We start from the raw sequence: 18,721 nt of genomic DNA, 5'->3' as shown, positions 1-18,721 counted from the left end.
GTTATATCCCATGATGCCCACCGTGCAGCCATTGCCCCAGCAGTTGGAGCGGCAGCTAGCAACGATCAATCGAAGTGCTGGAAGTCGAACATGATGACAATGGACAACGCGTCGGCTAGAGGAGGCCGGAGCCTGTTGCCCTGAAGTAACTGAAGTGCTCTTAATTTGAGCTCCCTGCAAAATGTGGGGCCCTGTGCGGCCGCACACCCCTATAGGCACGGCCTTGTGTTGTACAACCCCTATCCCATGTTTTCCTTTGCGGGGCGGTGATCTCAGACCGTGCATGTCAGTGTCTTATGGTTTCCATCGACGACTTCCCGACCACTTCTTCTATAATCTAATTGGGTGTCAACAAGTTTGCATCTGATGGGACGAGCGGCAATAAGCATTGCTCACGATGCGATGCCGATGGACGCGGGAATAAGAAGCCTTCGACACCCCCATAAACTTGGGTGTATTTTGCAATTTCTGCAAGGCCCTTTTTCAATGATCCGTGATACAGTACTTAATATGTGGGCATTTGGCCTTTCCGAAGGAAAAGAAAAGGAGAGGCCCGAACTCTCTTGCAGACACTTGACGTGCCCCCGACCCCTTCGGGCGCAGCACAAGCTTGTGGACTTGAACAAAACAGAGTGCATGCGCCAGCTTTGGATAACCGTAAACATTTCCTTTTACTACATGGCTGCTTCGTTAACGTCTTGGTGATGTGCTACTGGCTCGACCGCTGAAGCGCACGCAGCTCTCAGCTGGCGGCAAACGCCAACTACCAACCGCGCGCCGGCCCCACCCGGATCCTGTGCCCGCCGAATCGCCCACCACTCGCTCCTCATCAGACTCGGCTCCCCTGACGTACTGCAGGGCGCAGTTGGGCCACTGACAGGTGGGCACCTGTCAGTGGCCCAACTGCGCCCTGCAGTACGTCAGAGGAGCCTCGTCATCCTCATCATGCCCTCTGTTTTACCTCCTGATTTTTAAATCCTGTTGTCACCGCTTTGATCTAGCGTGCAAATCAGAGCACCCAAAAAAGATTGGCCAGAAACAGAAAAAAATAGCAAGTTAATTTTAACTATTGTGTGTGAAAGCAACTGACGGCTCCTCCTCGACCTCCACCATGGTAAACCGACATTGTGTTCTTAACGCAACAACCAAGGCAAAAACAGTCAGCGGTTTACCTTGTCCTGCAAATACCCTTTTACCAGTTCTGATTTTGTTTGTTGCCTAGTACTGGTTCAATAAAGGACTGCTCTCGCGCATGCACACGGGGCTTAATTGCAAATGATTACGCATGAAGTTGACCCAATACACAATTTTTTTTCTGTTAAAAATAATCAGTTTTATTAAAATAAACAGATTTCAAGAGAGAAATGCAAAAAAGTGGAAAACTCTCAAAAGCGAGGGGGTGGTACGAAAGAAACATATAAAACTGAGGAGAGATTAACAGCTGCGCCGGAAAACAATTAATCAATTAGTCAAACGCACATCGCTTCTGGTCGTCTTCCTGCCTCCCTCTCCTCCTCCTCCCCCTCGCCGAGCTTCTCCTCTCGCCATTTCCTCCCCGAATCACCGCCGCCCAAATCCACCGCGTCAAACCCCTCTCCCCCCGTGCTCGTCGAGCAATCCGGAGCCCTCCGCGCGAAGATTCCGCAGAGCAGGCCGCTGTCTCCTCCCACGTCTGCGGTTCTCCCGCCGTATCGCCGCGGCCCGAATCTCGAGGCCGACCAGCCCGCGGCGTCGACAGCGCCCCCCTCTACCGCTCCGCTAGTCGCTGGACCGAATCCGTTGCTGGAGGGAGCCCGGGGGCTGCTGGAGCTCGCTCCTCCGGATAAGATCGGAGCAGGGATTGGTGGGGCTCGCTGGGTAGGGCCCGGCCATGGCGCTGTTCCGCAAGTTCTTCTTCAAGAAGCCTCCCGACGGGGTGCTCCTCATCACGGATAACATCTACGGTAAATGGAGATGGAGCTGTTTCCTCTGCGTGCCGTTCGCCTGCTCTGCTTGCGTGCAGCAGACGACTGCATTTTTACTCGCATTTTTACACCCTGGCCGTTTTAGTAGAAGAAACAGGTTTGAAGGTTTCAGTTTGGTTGATCTGTTGCTGGTCCCAAGTAGTATAAGCAACTGAGCGTAGTTTAAATGTTGATTTGAGCTGCGGTGAGCAAGCACTAGCTGGTTTAGAGAAGGAAATTAACCGGAAAATTTCCTCCAGTTTAGCTTATTAGTTACCACGTTCCAAATGAGAAAATCCAGTCAGATTTCTGTCGCCTTTCAGAACGTGCCTAGCTTTATTTTCAGTGGCTAAATAGCCATTTGAGAATTCAGAACAGAGTTGAGTATTAGCATGGCTGACACATGTCACTTGTATTTGTTTCAGTTTTCGATCATTGCTTCTCCTTGAATACACCGGAAGAGGACCAGTTCGAGGCACACACCAGAGGCATCGCAGCACATCTTCTAGAAGACTTCCATGATCACTCATTCATGGTCACGAACTTCGGGACTCGGGCAGAGGAAAGCCGCTTATACCACATTTTATCCGAGTATGGCATGACTGTTTTGGACTACCCGGGCCACTACGAGGGGTGTCCACTTCTCACCATCGAAATGGTCCACTGCATCCTGAAGTCCAGCGAAAGCTGGCTCTCTCTGGGCCAGCACAACTTACTCATAATGCACTGCGAGCAAGGGTGCTGGCCTATCCTGGCTTTCATGCTAGCCGCTCTCTTGTTGTACCTGGGCCAGTATTCAGATGAGCAGAAAACACTGGATATGCTCTACAAACAATCATCTTCCGAGTTCTTGGAGATGTTCTCACCTCTAAATCCCATGCCTTCTCAAATTAGATACTTGCGGTATATTTCGATGAGGAATGTCATGCCTGAGTGGCCTCCCGCTGATAGAGCCCTCACACTGGATTGTCTGACTTTGAGGATGCTTCCTGATTTTCAAAGTCAAGGTGGTTTTTGTCCGATATTCAGGATATATGGTCCAGATCCACTCATGCCCCATGATCAGACTCCCAAAGTTCTTTTTTCAACCCCCAAAACAAGTAATCTTGTCCGTTTTAATTCACAGGTAATTGTTCATTTTCTGATAATCTATTTGAAGTGAATCTGCATGTCCTTAATTGTTAATGGCTTAGTACTGGACTAAGGATTTAAATAGCTAGCTATAACTGCATTTGCTAGCGATTAGCGGGATAGCTTCAATTACCTCCGCTCGATAGCTCCGCTACCTCATATAGATATATTTATATCATAATTTAGTATCGTAATTTTTAAATGCGACTTGGCAAAAACATTACTTATAAGGTTGATCGAAAAGAAAAATATCAAGAGACTTCAACTGTGCCTTTTTCAGTACTCCAACATCCATATTTCTTAGTCAAAAAGTACTTGATGTGATACATTTTTTTGTTATGGTTATTCAATTTGACATCTATTAATGCATTTTATTGTTTACATTGTATATTAAAATTCTATTGTTGATAGCTTTCAATAGCTTTTTAGGACCTTGCTGCTAAGCTGTGAAAATTGCGTAAAACCTTGTTACTGCATTGTCACATTAATAGGCTATCATGTTGATGATCTTTAGAAGTATATAGTTTTTAATACTCTTAAACTGACCATTTATGTACTTAGGCAGATGAACGGGTGAACATAAACCTTCAATGTCATGTCCAAGGTGACGTTGTCATAGAGTGTAGCAACTTGTATGATGATCTAGATCGCGAGGAGATGGTATTCCGGGTCATGTTCAACACCGCTTTCATCAGGTCAAACATCTTGATGCTCAGCCGTGATGAAATAGACATGCTATGGAATGCAAAAGATCAATTCCCTAAAGATTTTCGAGCTGAGGCAAGTGTTTAAATTAACTTGAGAACTAGCCTACTTTGTATACATGATTTTTTACTTGCAACTTGTGTTGATGCTAGGTTATCTTTTCTGACATGGATGCAACTACTTCGCTTGTTACGACAGAGCCTTTGAGTCATCAAGATAAACAAGGACTTGGTGTTGAAGAGTTTGCTAAAGTGCTAGATATCTTCAACCATTTGGACTGGTTGGATGGGGATATGGATATTGCACTGGACACACCCCAGAAAAGGTTCCAGGTTACTTCCCAAGGAAATATTAATGCATCTCCTCCTGATGAGCCTGAAACCTTTTTTGATACTCAAGAAGAACTTGGCTTTGATAATTTCTCTGGTGAAATCAACTCTTCTGCTCATGTGCTGAAGCTTCAAAATCACTTTGGTATGCTTGGCAGCACTGAACTTAAACAAGGCCCCCCACATTCAAGTCCAACGGAAGTTCCATCCAAACCACATAGAATAGATTTGGATCCTTCACGAACAGAGCCTCCTTCGGTGTTGTTTTCACCATCAGAGGTTACAAAGCCAAAGGCTAGTGCTTCATCAGTAGCACCATCTTCAGTTACAGTTACACCCCAGCCTGTATTTTCACCAGTTCAACCGCAGCCACTGCCATCTGATTCTGCTGTGCAAATTTCATCAGAGGCATCAGCGACAACATCTGCAGGGAAGCCTGGTTCACAAACTCCAATACAGCATGAACCTTCACCTCTTATGGTAACTAAATCGGGATCATCAACATCTTGGATACCATCATGTGCACCTCCTCCGCTTCCTCCCCGACCGGCCACTGTTTCATTAGCCCCTGTTCCCCCTACCTTACCCATAAATACTAGTACAAGTCTGATCAGTGTTTCCCTTAAATCAACCATGCCCTCCCCTTCACCTCCTCCAGAGCCATCAGCCTTTGCACAAGCTTTTGCAACGGAACAACTGGTTAAATCACAAGAATCTTCTTACGAGATTCTCAAGTCACTGCCTGATACTTCTACAGCTTCAGCTTCTTCAGTTTGTATACTAAAGGAATCTAGTACCCCTAAAGCATCTTCACCGGTGATGTTGCCTGCAATTCCTCTGAATTCAGACTCAGGGCCCTTAGTAACTCCAGTCACAAGATCAGATCTTAACCCAGCATCGCCGCTCCCACCACCACCACCGCCACCTCCCCCTCCTCCTATAAAAGCAGCCACTGTGTATGAACAGGAGACAAGCAGGAAAGAAAAGGTTGCACCACCTCAGCCTCCACCCCCACCACCTCCACCAGCACTGCCACAAGCACCTTTTGAAAATGCTACACAGTCGTTTACTACGTATGAAATTTCTTCCCCACCAGTTCGATCTTCACCACCACCCCCGCCCCCGCCACCACCTCCCTCATTGGTAAGCAGAAAAGAAACGGTTACACCACCTCAGCCTCCTCCTCCGCCACCTCCACCAGCACTGCCACGAGCACCTTTTGCAAATTCTTCTACACAGTCGTTTACTGCGTATGAAATTTCTTCCCCGCCAAAGAAAGTTCGATCTTCACCACCACCACCACCGCCACCACCCCCCTCATTGGTAAAATCATCATTTTCTCCTCCACGTGCACCGCCGCCACCACCCCCACCTCCTCCACTACCTAATAACCATTTAGTTTCATCATCTCATCTGCAGTTTGCTGACAAAAAGGTCAGTTCAGCATCAAAATATGCGGTTCCATCACCTTTGAGCCCCAACTTTTCGCAAACAGTTCCAAGGCTGCAAGCACCAACCATTCCACCACCACCTCCTCCTCCACCTCGAAGTAGCTCGTTGGTTTCTTCATGTCCATCCACAAGTGGTAGACATTTCATGGCTGCCCCTCATCCTCCCCCACCTCCCCCACGATTGCATACCATGGCATCTCGTGTATCGGCGCCACCTGCACCCCTGTTACTCGTTGCTGCCCCTCATCCTCCCCCACCTCCCCCGCCATTGCATACCATGTCATCTCGTGGGTCAGCACCACCTGTACCCCCATTGCCTCCTCCGAAGTTAGCTGGGGCCGGCAATGCTTCACAAAAACCATCAGTAACCCGACCACCGCCACCTCCACCAGGCCCACCTCCTAAGAATTCTTCAAACTCTTTGCCAAGCAAAGGAACCGTTGTCAGTGCTGCCCCACCGCCGCCTCCTACATTATCATTTGGTGCAAAGGGCCGCAGCGCAGTCCGGTCAAAAAGCCCTAGAGGTTTGCGTGCCAACCAGCCATCCAAGAGGACACCTCTGAAGCCATTACACTGGGTAAAAGTGTCAAGACCAACACAGGGAAGCTTATGGGCAGATACACAGAAGTCTGATGAAGCATCTAGGTATCAAAATATTTTGTTGCGACATTCTTTGTTAATTAAAATAGCAATGGGCCGGGCACTTTGATATGTTAGTCCACACGTATGTTTAACAGGACTCCAGAGATTGATCTGTCTGAGCTTGAAAGTCTTTTCTCAGTATCCATGCCAAGTATGGATGCAAAACGGACACGCCAACGTCCTCCTGTTGCATCAAAACAAGAAAAAGTTCACTTGGTACTTATATCCCCAAGCAACTCTTCACTACTAAACAATGAGATGAAAACTTGAATGTTGAATAAATAATGTTGCACTTTTCTTCTGCAGATTGACCTCCAGCGTTCAAAGAATTGTGAAATTATGCTGCGGAACATTAAGATGCCATTGCCTGATTTGATGGTAACTAACTTCATGTTTAATTGAAGATGTTGTCTCAACATAGAAACTTTGTGAGAGTTATCAGGAGTTCTTGACAAGTAGAAGAATGTTGGCATTGTTGATGGTCTCGCTGAAAGAACAGAATAACTTACAAGTCATTTGACAAATCTGGTTAGGGGTGTATTGCCACATCTTAAAACGTATAGCCATAAATTTTACTGGAGATAAAGTCTTACTGTCTTCAATGGTGTTTGACAATTTAAGATGTAATGGTTATGCTGATCAGAATTTTTTTTCCAGGCTTCAGTGCTTACCCTTGATGATTCCATCGTTGATGGTGATCAAGTAGATTATCTGATAAAGTTCTGCCCAACTAAGGAAGAAATGGAACTGCTCAAAGTACAGCTCTACTGACTGTATTTCTGTTGGAAATGTCATTAGGCACTCATTATTCATGTTGTCGGAATTTCTTTCCATCGGTTCTCTATAGTGACTGAGCTTTCCTCCCACCTTTTCAGGGTTATACAGGCAGCAAAGATAATCTAGGAAAATGTGAGCAGGTCAGTGTTTTGCTGTGCTATTTTATTTTATTTCCTTTAGTGATGAATTCTGTCTGCTAAGCATTTAAAAACCGAACCGAATAGTTCACTTCAGGGGAGATCTGCATGATCTTAGTGGGAGGTAGGTCATAGAACCTAGCTGTTTCACATTTAGGTGATATGCCAGGTTGCACTATGCATTGTGAAAAATTAAGATGCATATCTCCTGCTGGCTGTTTCTTGGGAAATTGCATGCTGAAACAGTCATTTCCGCAATATCTTTGCTGTTGCCAAATATAGCTAATGTACTAACAGGCCTAGTTTCAACATTATTATCCCCGGCCTCTGCATCGTAGATGCATAAAGCCTCAGTTACTGCACCATTTATTACAACTCACCAACAGGTAGCCTAATCAAAATGTGAGATAGACCACAGATAACACCATCACAGGCCTAACAAAGAAGTGTGACATGTCACACATAACCATATCCTCAGTAGAGACCAAGAAGCCTATCACTGACAGGCCATCCAAACAGGGACATAAACTCCCTGGTAAATCACTCAGGCTTCTTTGCGCCAAATTCCACCAGGTCTTTGTGCCGCACCTTCTGTAACTACCCCCAGGACCGCAGCTGGCTGGTACATGGGAGAAACACCTGCATACTAGATTGACCTTTTTTTGTCAAACACAACACCATTTCTACATAGCCAAATGGACCAAAAAACCACTGCAGCCCCGACCCAAAAACATTTGAAATACTGAGGGGTGGTTTAATATTGAATGCTAAATTGACAGCACATCATGCTATGCGTGCTAATCCACAATCAAAACATAGATGTTGGTTGGTTTCCTGCTGAAAGCAAAAAGTGCATCGCGTGTCCCCTGCCATTCCGTTTAATCAAATTGCCTTTTGCGAGGATAATTCCCTGGCATAGAAATGAGAGGAACACCTTGATTTTAAGTGGTAATCTGAGTCGTCATAACCGTTCTTCGACCTGAAACATACACACATATCTGTTGAGCCGAATACATGGAGTGCACCGAAAAAATTCCAGTGGTATGCAAATCCCACCTAATGAGTCCCTGTTCTTGAGATAGTTGCACCTCTGCCACCTTCAGGACAAGGGCATTCTGATCAACCAAAATGCTGACCAATGAGCGCCCGACTGAAGTCCATGAGTGGGTTTGCCACCCCAAGAACAGAGGCAACTGTGGCATCCTTATGCCACACAATGTTGAATAACTGGGGGGTACGCAGTAGAAAAGGAAGTGTCCCCTAGCCATTTATCTTCTCATATCCTCACTGATTATGAGCCAAATTGAAGAAAGGCTTCTTTAAACCTCATGAGACCCTTCTGGAAGTGGGAGTCCATTGGTTTGGCTTACCAATGAAAATATTTTTCCCCCAATCATTATTAACTCCAAAAGTGGATGCCAAACCCCGTCCTCTGCTATTTTTTAGTATCTAAATCTTGAATACTGAGACCACTTTGGTCCTTCTGGGTACATAAAATTCCTCACCTCACTAATTGGTATTTTCTCCTGTGCTGATCCAATTGCCAGAAAAGGTGAGACTGATAAAAGTCAAGTCTCTTCCTGACCCCTTTCAGGATCTCTAATAAGGACATCATAAAGACCGGTAGACTACACAGCACGGATTTAATAAGGACTAGGTGGCTGCCATAGGATAAGTTTTTAGACTGCCAACCACTAAGGCACTTTTCAGGACGGTCTGCGGTAACTTTCCAATCTTGGTTACGAAATTTGTGATGAATGGATGGGAATGCCAAGGTACTTAAAGGGAATGAGCCCAAACCACAGCCAAAAAGCTGCGCGTAAGCTCGTTCTCCTTAGCCTTCCTGAACAGTAAAAGGTTCGCTCTTATGGAAATTTATCTTCAAACCGATAATTGTTCAAACACACTCAAAATTAGCTTCATATTGACAGCTTTGTCCAAATCATGGTCCATATAAGGGATCATGTCGTCACCATACTTACAAAATAGATGGTCCATCATCAACTAATTGTGGAATGAGACATTGTTCGTTTTGAAAACACTAAAGCAATAACTTCATTGTTGACTTTCTTCTGTGTTTCCAGTTCTTCTTGGAAATGATGAAAGTGCCAAGGGTGGAGTCAAAACTGAGAATCTTATCCTTTAAGATAAAGTTTCTTACACAGGTCAGAATAACATCACATCCTTATAAATTCCTTATCTCTATGGACTATCCTGACTGCTCTATTTAAGCCATTGCTGAATCCATATATATGTTGTTTCAGGTTGCAGACGTGAAAAATAACTTGAATACCATTAATGATGTTGCTGAAGAGGTACATAGCAGTCAGTTTATCTGGAGTCTTTGACTCTTCTTCTTTGAGATGTTGTGTATACATTGTTCATGCATGATGTTGCTTGGCCAGGTTAGGAACTCTGACAAGCTTAAGCGAGTGATGCAAACAATTCTTTCCTTGGGGAATGCATTAAACCAAGGAACTGCAAGGGGTGAGTCAGCAAACCCAGTGTAAGATTGTTGTATTTACCACATGATTTTCCAAATGAACGACCTAAGATGGATAAATGTAGTGCACATGTTTTTTTATGTCGATCAATGTCTTATTTGAATTTTATTATACATAGCGCGCCAGAAGAAAATGTCATTTAAAATAATTTTGGATCATTTACTGGTGGAAATATAGCTAGGGGTTAAGAACTGGAACAATATTGCACTACATACTGATTTCCAAATAAGATAGCCAACTTTACTATAGCTAGTGTATGTTGCTCTGCCATCTTATCTAAACTCAACTCGTTTGGGGAAAAGAAGCCAGAAAATCCGGAATATCATGCGACAGAAATCAGTTCAACTGAAATTTTTGTTACTATTTGGGACAAGACTTTAAGTTGTATTCAGACGTTAACTGGATAGTCAACAATAGTGTAAAGCCAAAAAGGCACAATCTTGAGAATTTGTTTATAAGGAACCTCTTAAAATCAATAGTGAACTGTTGATCCATGATCCTGTTTTTCAGTTTTTTCTTCTTCTAACAAGTGTGCCTTTTCAGGTTCAGCCATTGGATTTAGATTAGATAGTCTTCTTAAGCTCATTGATATACGGGCACGAAACAATAAGATGACTCTCATGCATTATTTGTGCAAGGTATGGTACTTAATTTCAGCTATTTTCTCCTTGATCATGTTCTCTTATCATAAGATTCAAAGTTTTGGATATCGTCTCTTCTTTTTTATTTGCTCTTTCTGTTTGGGAGGCGAATTGCTGCATAATACTACAAATTTCGCACACATGCATGCCTGTATTCCCAAGATTTGGGCCCTTATAGATCCGGTCTACCAGTGTTGTGCTTACTGCTTAGTGATGTCATTCCAATCACATTATGAGTTATTGATCATTTTTTAAGGAAAAGAAAGGGTAGCTACTATTAAAGTCCTCTTCCTCAGAAGCAGCATTTTGATCAACTGCATCCATTAGTGGGATGATCAGTTCTTTATTTGCAATGACTGTGTGCTCTGGTTGATCAGTGTTCAGGGACCTTCTGTTGTTTCTTCTACAGCAGTGACAAAGACTGCTGTTTGTAGTTTCTCAAAAGAAAAAGACTGTTGTTTCTCCTACAGCAATGACAATCTGTTGATCAACTGCACTGATTAGTGGGCTGGACAGTTCTGCCCCTATAAGGTGTTCCACCTATTGTGGGCCCCTTCCAATAAAAGACAGACATCAATCCATGTTCGATGGCGTGGGGTGGTGTTTTTGTTTTCTTTTGGTTGTAACCATGGTCTTTCTTGGGCTTTTGCTTCTTCGACAAAAAAAAAGTACATCTGTTTCTTCAAAAGAAAGTGTGGACAGATTGCCTTGCTTTCAGTATGTCCATGTGAAGTTCTTATCATGAAACTGATACCATTGTGCTAGCCTCTGAGAATGTGCACTTTATCAATGAACTTTCATCGAGATTTGTTGCTTCCACAGGTTCTTGCAGGCAAGCTTCCTGAAGTTCTTGATTTTGTTAAGGATCTTGCGCATTTAGAACCCGCCACAAAGGTAGCTCATATCTTAATGCTAGATCCATTCTAGTAATTTATGTCTTCTTTCTCACCACATCATGGACAAACAGATCCAATTGAAAGACTTGGCGGAGGAAATGCAAGCGATAACTAAGGGACTAGAAAAGGTTGAGCAGGAACTGGCAACATCTGAAAAAGATGGTCCAGTGTCTGAGACGTTTTACAAGGTCAGGGTGTCATTCATTTCTGCATAGGCTGGACTTTAGATATATTTGTTCATTGTTCACTAATTGTATAACAACGCGTTTAGGAAAAGCATGGAGACAACCTTACTAACTACGGCACCAACTAGCCATTCAGTTAACTACCATTAGCATATCAATTGCACTACTCAACAAGAGTTTTTGTTTCAGAAACTGAAGGAATTTCTGGCTGATGCCCAAGCTGAAGGGAGGTCATTAGCTTCGCTTTACAGTACAGCGGTATGCCTGGACTAGCAAGCTGTCAATATCTTGCTGCACACATCATGCTGTGTTCCATGCTAAATTTTATTTATTTTGCTTTTAGGGCAAAAGCGCGGATTCTCTAGCACATTATTTTGGTGAAGATCCTGTGCGGTGTCCATTTGAGCAAGGTATTTTCTTCTGAGCTGAACAGCTTGTTTATCCTGCAAATATACAAAAGCATGTCTTAATGGGTCCGAACAAAAAGGAAGATGAGAACTGTTCATTTTACAAGACATGTGAGAAAAAGTTCCATGGGGCATGGGCTTCAAAAGTTATTCCCATTGCACTCATCATGTTTCAACTAAGACATACTTTATTCCCAAAAAATTTATTACTTGTTGAATTATCGTCATGGTTTTAGTTCAAAAACCACGACAATAATTATGGACCGGAGGGAGTATTAATCGCCCTTCCCTGGTTGTGTCAATCTCACCAACTCATTTACACTTGTAAAAGTCTGGTTTGACAGAAAATCATCATGAGTTCCTGCAGTCCTCAGTCTGGTCGAGCCTTAAGAACCACCTTTGGCTGAGACTGTAATAATTGCATCAACCAAATCAATGGACCAACACTGGTCGACATTAAATGTCCCTAACAGCTTATGCTATTTCCCCCTTTCATGGAAAAAAAGATAAATACTGTAGAAACGAATCTTCACCAACACAATACTGGTCGAATTATTCACAGCAGCATGGTTTCCCCCTTTTTTTTGTGGACAGTTGTCTCCACTCTGCTAAGCTTCGTGAAAACTTTCGAGCGGGCGCATGCCGAGAACCTCAGGCAGGCGGAGGCGGAGAAGAAGAAAGCCCAGATGGAAGCCGAGAGAGAGAAGGCGAAGGCAGCTGCCGCTCACAAGAAGGCGGGGTCGCCGGAGCCAGGGGTTTCCGACCGATGACTGACCCGTCGTCGAAACTTAGACAGGACCGATTTCCACTAATTTCTTACCGTGTGAAAGTGGAGGCCAGGAAGACAAAGCTCCGTGTAAAAAGAAAGTCACAGGCAGTAGTGCATACCAATGTGGCAAATGTGATTGATAGGTAGACTTGATATAGCGACGCGTTTAGCACGTAGCCGTATAGTGCACTGCTGCTCACTGTCCATAGGGAAGTAAAGCTCATACAGTTTTGTACCGCTGCTCACTGTCCATAGGGACAGAAGTTGGTACATACATATGTTGTATATTCTGGGGGTTTTTCCCCTGGCGACAAACAAATTTTGTAAATGGTTCCTTTCATACGTTTACAACTATGTGTTAGGTTGATCTCCTCCCGATCGAGCCCGACTCGCGCCCTGATCGGGGGCGCCCAACCAAATCATGGTTGGTGGGCCCCTGTGACCCGCGCTATATAAAAAGAGGTGGGGAGCTGAGGCACATTTCACGAAGTTAATCGCTGCCGCAAGCCCCACCGATGTTCCCTACAGATCTAGGGTTAGCGCGGTGCTCACGGGAAGCTCCACTACCGCCGCCATCCACTCACTGCCATCACCGGCCACCGTCACCATGGCCGGCACCGGGAGTTCCTCATCTGGACCAGGAGAAGGTAGTTTCACCGGAATCACTAGCCTACATCAATCCAGAGGATCTCTAACAATGGTATCAGAGCCATGCTAGGCTAAGTTTTTTCGGTACAAAGAATTACAGAGGAAAAAAGAGATCCCTCGCTCCCCCCTCCCAAGAACCCTAGACAGGGCAAAGTAAATCACCGGAGAAGGGCCTCGGACCTCACCGGAAAAGTTGCGCCGCCATTATGGGCGCGCCGTTCCTCTCGATTCAGACGCGCATCGGCAAGCCGAGGCGTCCGGAAGAAGAACCACCGGAGCTAGCAATTGCTCGCGGAAAAGAAAGGAAAAAGACGCAGAAAAAAGAAGAAGGGGGTTAGCACCGCGGCCAAATCCCTCGGCGGCGGCGCGCTCACTGCAAGGGAGGACGCGCGACCGACGAGGAGGATAGCCACGGCGCGATCTGGCCGCGCTCTTCCTCTCGCTGAAGAGAAAAAGGGGTAGCCTCTCTGTCTTCCTCTCTCTCGTGGAAACGGAGTGGGGAGGGGGAAGGGGCTGCTGGCTCGCGGAGCCGGAACCAAGCGAGCGGGCGAGAGAGGAGCGGGCGCGAAGGGGATCAGAGGGCTTCGTCGCGTCTCTCTCTCGCTCTCTCTGTCACAGGAAGGAGGAAAGTAGAGGGGAAGGGAAAAGGTAGCCGCGGCGCGGTGCGGTGGCCTGATGCCGTCGCCGGCGGCCGGTGTGGCCGGAGGGCGCAGAGACGCGCGAGCCGCGAGCGGCGCGGGGGAGGGAAGGATTGACCGAGGCTGCGCTCGGCTCTCCCTCGCTCACCGTTTTGTTCGGGAGAAAAGCATGGATGGCCGTCCGATCTCAATGAACGACCACGATGAAAACCCTAATTCCGAACTGGGCCAATGGGCCGAAAGTGGACAAGGCCGGCTGCAGCCGCTGGCGGGCGCTGGGCCGGGCCGTTTTCTGCCAGGCGCGACGCACGCGCAGAGTGCGCGTGAGCAGGCCACAGGCCAGCTGCAATTTTTTTATATAGTTTTCTGTCCAGTTTTATGGGCAGATTCTAAATAGTTTTTCTATGCAATTTTTCCAACGAAAAATGTGTTTAGAAAATAGAAAAGATATAAAAAAAAGAGTAGAAAAGTATCTGGAAATAGAAAAGTAAAATTTCCAGAAAAAGAAAAGTTCATGAATTTTATAAAGGACATAATAAAGTTCATGAATTTTGTTTTAGTAACATAAAAGTTTCTATAAAATGTAAAAGGTTCATGAATTTTTATTCATGTTTGTCCGCTACGTAAATAATCAGTGCTCTTTTACAAAGAAAATAAAAGTTTATATAGTATTAGTTTTTAAGAGCATGTTAAAGTGATTATTAAAGTGATGAATATGATTATGTTATTTTTATGACCAACGTTGTTAATAACATGATCATGCTTTATTATTGAAATTAAAGGTGCTCTTTTAAAAAGTGAATAGAACTAAAGTAAAAAATTAAATTATTGCTTCTCTAATGCATTTTTGAACCAAACGGTTAAAATTTCTTAGAGAGTAAAAAAGTAGAGAATTGTTTTTTAATAGAATATTGTAAAGCTTCTGTTGCAAAGTAAAAGTTTTATCATCCAATTAAATTGGAACCAACGGAAAAATTTAATTGGAAGAAATGTTCTTAGTAATTTTTTCCCTACGGGTGAAATAAGATGCAGATAGTTTCTGCTATGACAAAAGAAATATATTTGTTTAAAGTTAAAATATGGTATTGTTATTTTCTGACCAATGTTGATGATAACAGTACTATAATTCTATGAGTCTTATGTTCAAAAGTTCAAATCTCTGATAAATTTTGTATCAAAGTGACCTTTTTTCAGAGAATTTGATAAAGACTGAGAAATGTATATTGCTAGTTTTCCGCTGCAATAAAGTTGATGATGATGATTATTTCTTAGCAAAGTTGTTTAATAGAAATACTATCATCACATTGTTTATGAGTTATATGCATTATTTCCATTTTCGTCCAACGGTGATATGGAATTAATGTTGAAGAATGAGTTTTATTCTAATTCTACCACAACGGTGATTTAGAGTATAAAAAGAAAGTTTTACAAAAGTTTAATGTGCATATTTTTTTAACCAGACCAATGTAGGGTTATTTTTATGCTCATTATTGTTGATTATTGGCTATGTTTTCTCAGACTAAAAGTTTTTCATGCTTTCATTCGTGAAAGCGAATGGCTGGGTACTTGTGATCCGAAAGATGATCAGGGAAGGTCATAACATGAGGAAGTATGTTCTCTCTAAAGAATGACATCAAAAGAAAAAAGATAGATCATTGAGAGTCTTGGTTGATGAATGTCCTTCATGTACTCTCTATGAAGAAGATTTCTCAGTCAACATGATTTGAGATGAAACAAGCAACATGTGTGCTTAATTTGACCAACGTCGGATCAAGCATGTGTGTCAAAGACCATTCAGATTTATTCCTAAATTTGATGATTGAATATGCAATCAAAAGAGCCAATTTTGGCAATGTTCCCTTACAGGGACTTACCCGCATGGCGGAAAAAGATGATTATGATAAAACCTGCATGGCGGGAAAAGTCTGGGAAAATACCTGCGTAACGAGGTAAAGCTGACATAATATTATGTCAAAATTCCGTATGGCGGGAGAAATTCTGGCAAGAGAAAGATATGATAACTCATGTGCTTTAAATGTATCCCACTATGGGAGAAAATAATGGAGTAGCTAAAAGGCGCAACCGTACACTTATGGATACGGTGCGCAACATGATGAGTTATTCCAACTTGCCATTGGGATTATGATGGAGGGGCTTAAAACCGCCATTCACATTCTCAATAGAGTGACAAGCAAGTCGGTGCCCAAAACACCATACGAGCTATGGACAGGAAGGGTGCCCTCCCTACAACACTTCAGGGTGTGGGGCTGCCCTGCTGAGGTTAAAATGTTTAATCCAAACATTGCAAAGTTAGATCCCAAAATAGTGAGTTGCCACTTCATTGGCTATCCAGATAGATCAAAGGGTTTTCGTTTCTACTACCCAGACAGATATACAAAGTTTGTAGAAACGAGACATGCAGTCTTCTTAGAGGACGAAATGATGAGGGGAAGCTTGGTAGCTCGAAAAATTGATCTTGAGGAGAAGAGGGTGCATGCACCTAATCCGATGATTCAAGAGCCATTTTTCTCTCTACCAGTTGCAACTCCACCCATGACAACTATGGGGGTAGACCCAGAACCTGTCTGTCAGGAGCCGACTGAACCCGTTGTTGAGCATGAAAGGGAGGTGCAACAGCAAATTTTAGAAGCAGTGCCAGAAGTTGAGGCACAGAATGTGCCAGAAACTGAGGCCCTTAGAAGGTCTACAAGACCTAGAAAGTCAGCTATTTCTACTGACTTTAAAGTTTATAACACAGAAATGGTTCATATGGAAAAATATCCCACCTCATATGAAGAAGCCATGAGAAGCTCTCATTCATCGAAGTGGATGAAGGCAATGAAAGACGAGATGAAATCGATGAGTTCCAAAGATGTTTGGGACTTAGAGGAAATTCCTAAAGGAGCCAAAACAGTAGGCTGTAAATGGGTCTACAAAATTAAGTATGACTCTAAAGGGAATATAAAAAAGTATAAAGCACGACTCGTGACAAAAAGATTTACACAAAGAGAAGGGATAGACTACAATGAGACATTTTCTCCAGTCTCATGTAAGGATTCCTTCAGAATCATAATGGCATTAGTTGCTCATTTTGATCTAGAGTTACATCAAATGGATGATAAGACGGCATTTTCTAAATGGTGATTTAAAAGAAAAGATCTACATGAAACAACCCAAGGGTTTTATCATGGAAGGCAAGGAAAATATGGGATGCTGTCTGAAGAAATCCATTTATGGATTAAGACAAGCCTCTCGGCAGTGGTATCTAAAGTTTAATCAAACGATTAAAAGTTTAGGATTTAAAGAAAAAAATTGAGGATAACTGCATTTATGCAAAGTTTAAAATGGGAAATATATTTTCCTAATCTTGTATGTGGATGATATCCTGCTCGCTAGCAGTGATGTTAGTCTACTACAAGAAACAAAGAAGTTCTTATCCTCATATTTTGACATAACAGATCTTGGTGAAGCATCATATGTTTTGGGCATAGAAATTCATCGAGATATGAACAATGGAGTCTTAGGACTATCGCACAAGGCATAATTTGAAAAAGGTTCTTAAAAAGTATAATATGCATGCGAGCCACACCTGCTCCTATAGTCAAGGGTGATAGTTTTGGGAAATTCCAATGTCCCAAGTATCAGTACGAGATCGATCAAATGAAAGCAGTACCATATGCTTTGGCTGTTGGCAGCTTACAGTATGCACAAGTGTGCACTCGCCCTGACTTAGCTTTTATCACCGGGGTACTCGGTAGATATGAAGAGAATCCAGGCATAGAGCACTGGAAGATGGTAAAGAAAGTATTGCGTTATGCACAAGACACGAAGGACTACATGCTAATATACAAGAGAAGTGATTCCCTAGAGATAAAAGGGTATTCCGACGCAGATTTTGCGAGGGAGAGAGATGGTAGAAAATCCACGTCACGATACGTCTTCACTCTCGCTGGCGGAGCTATTTTGTGGAAAAGCTCCAAACAGTCGATAGTTGCATCATCCACGATGTATGCAGAATTCATAGCATGCTTCTAAGCCACGGGGCAGGCGATATGGCTAAAGAAATTTGTACCCGACTTGAAAGTGGTAAATTGTATACACAAACCACTAAAGATGTACTACGACAACCAACCCGCAGTATTTTACGCTCACAACAACAAGTCGAGTAATGCTGCCAAAACAATAGAGATAAGGTATTATGTTGTGAAAGATAAAATCCAGAATCAAACTATAAGTCTCGAGCATATAAGGACAAAGGATATGCTTGCGGATCCGCTAACGAAAGGCTTACCACCCAATGTGTTCAAGGAACACTTAGCCAACATGGGTTTAAGGGAAAGCCTTATGATTCCTGGATAGGCCCAAAAGGAACAGAATTTGCTTCTGAACATAACGTATGTTGTAGCTGTATGAATTCTAACGGCAATTAAGTTGTGACGATGAAACATGCTCTATATACCAATATGTGATGAAATAAATAAACTATAAAGTATAAAGTTAAAAGTAAAATTGAGATCAAGGGGGAGAATGTTAGGTTGATCTCCTCCCGATCGAGCCCAATGGCTCGACGGGTCCTTGACTCGCGCCCTGATCGGGGGCGCCCAACCAAACCATGGTTGGTGGGCCCCTGTGACCCGTGCTATATAAAAAGAGGTGGGGAGCTGAGGCACGTTTCACGAGGTTAATCGCTGCCGCAAGCCCCACCGATGTTCCCTACCGATCTAGGGTTAGCGCGGTGCTCACGGGAAGCTCCACTACCGCCGCCATCCACTCACTGCCATCACCGGCCACCGTCACCATGGCCGGCACCGGAAGTTCCTCATCTGGACCAGGAGAAGGTAGGTTTACCGGAATCACTAGCCTACATCGATCCAGAGGATCTAACACTATGTACATTTCCCATGTGTCGCTGTTTGTA

General features: G+C 43.8%; 1 protein-coding gene across 3 annotated transcripts; it reads left to right on the top strand.

Annotated features, from left to right (window-relative positions):
• The first annotated feature begins 1,761 nt into the window (after positions 1–1,761).
• On the top strand, positions 1,762–12,845 carry LOC123128762 (formin-like protein 7). 3 transcript variants are annotated; one of them, XM_044548859.1, is made up of 17 exons: positions 1,762–1,943; positions 2,369–3,069; positions 3,636–3,854; positions 3,932–6,204; positions 6,297–6,417; positions 6,508–6,579; positions 6,859–6,957; positions 7,077–7,118; positions 9,200–9,280; positions 9,380–9,430; positions 9,521–9,602; positions 10,169–10,257; positions 11,083–11,154; positions 11,228–11,344; positions 11,531–11,599; positions 11,685–11,751; positions 12,343–12,845. In XM_044548859.1, the coding sequence occupies exons 1-17, from the start codon at positions 1,871–1,873 to the stop codon at positions 12,516–12,518; spliced, it is 4,404 nt and encodes a 1,467-aa protein (XP_044404794.1). In that variant the 5' UTR covers positions 1,762–1,870; the 3' UTR covers positions 12,519–12,845. The 3 variants fall into 3 exon arrangements, with proteins under 3 accessions (XP_044404794.1, XP_044404793.1, XP_044404795.1); XM_044548858.1 differs by having other exon boundaries at positions 10,163–10,257; XM_044548860.1 differs by lacking the exons at positions 6,297–6,417; positions 6,508–6,579; positions 6,859–6,957; ... (8 more) ...; positions 11,685–11,751; positions 12,343–12,845 and having other exon boundaries at positions 3,978–4,262.
• Positions 12,846–18,721: the final 5,876 nt, after the last annotated feature.

This window comes from Triticum aestivum, chromosome 6A (assembly GCF_018294505.1).
Source record: "Triticum aestivum cultivar Chinese Spring chromosome 6A, IWGSC CS RefSeq v2.1, whole genome shotgun sequence".
Classification (NCBI taxonomy): Eukaryota; Viridiplantae; Streptophyta; class Magnoliopsida; order Poales; family Poaceae; genus Triticum; species Triticum aestivum.
Note: the sequence above shows the minus strand (reverse complement) of the source record. Positions and strands in the feature narration are given on the sequence as shown.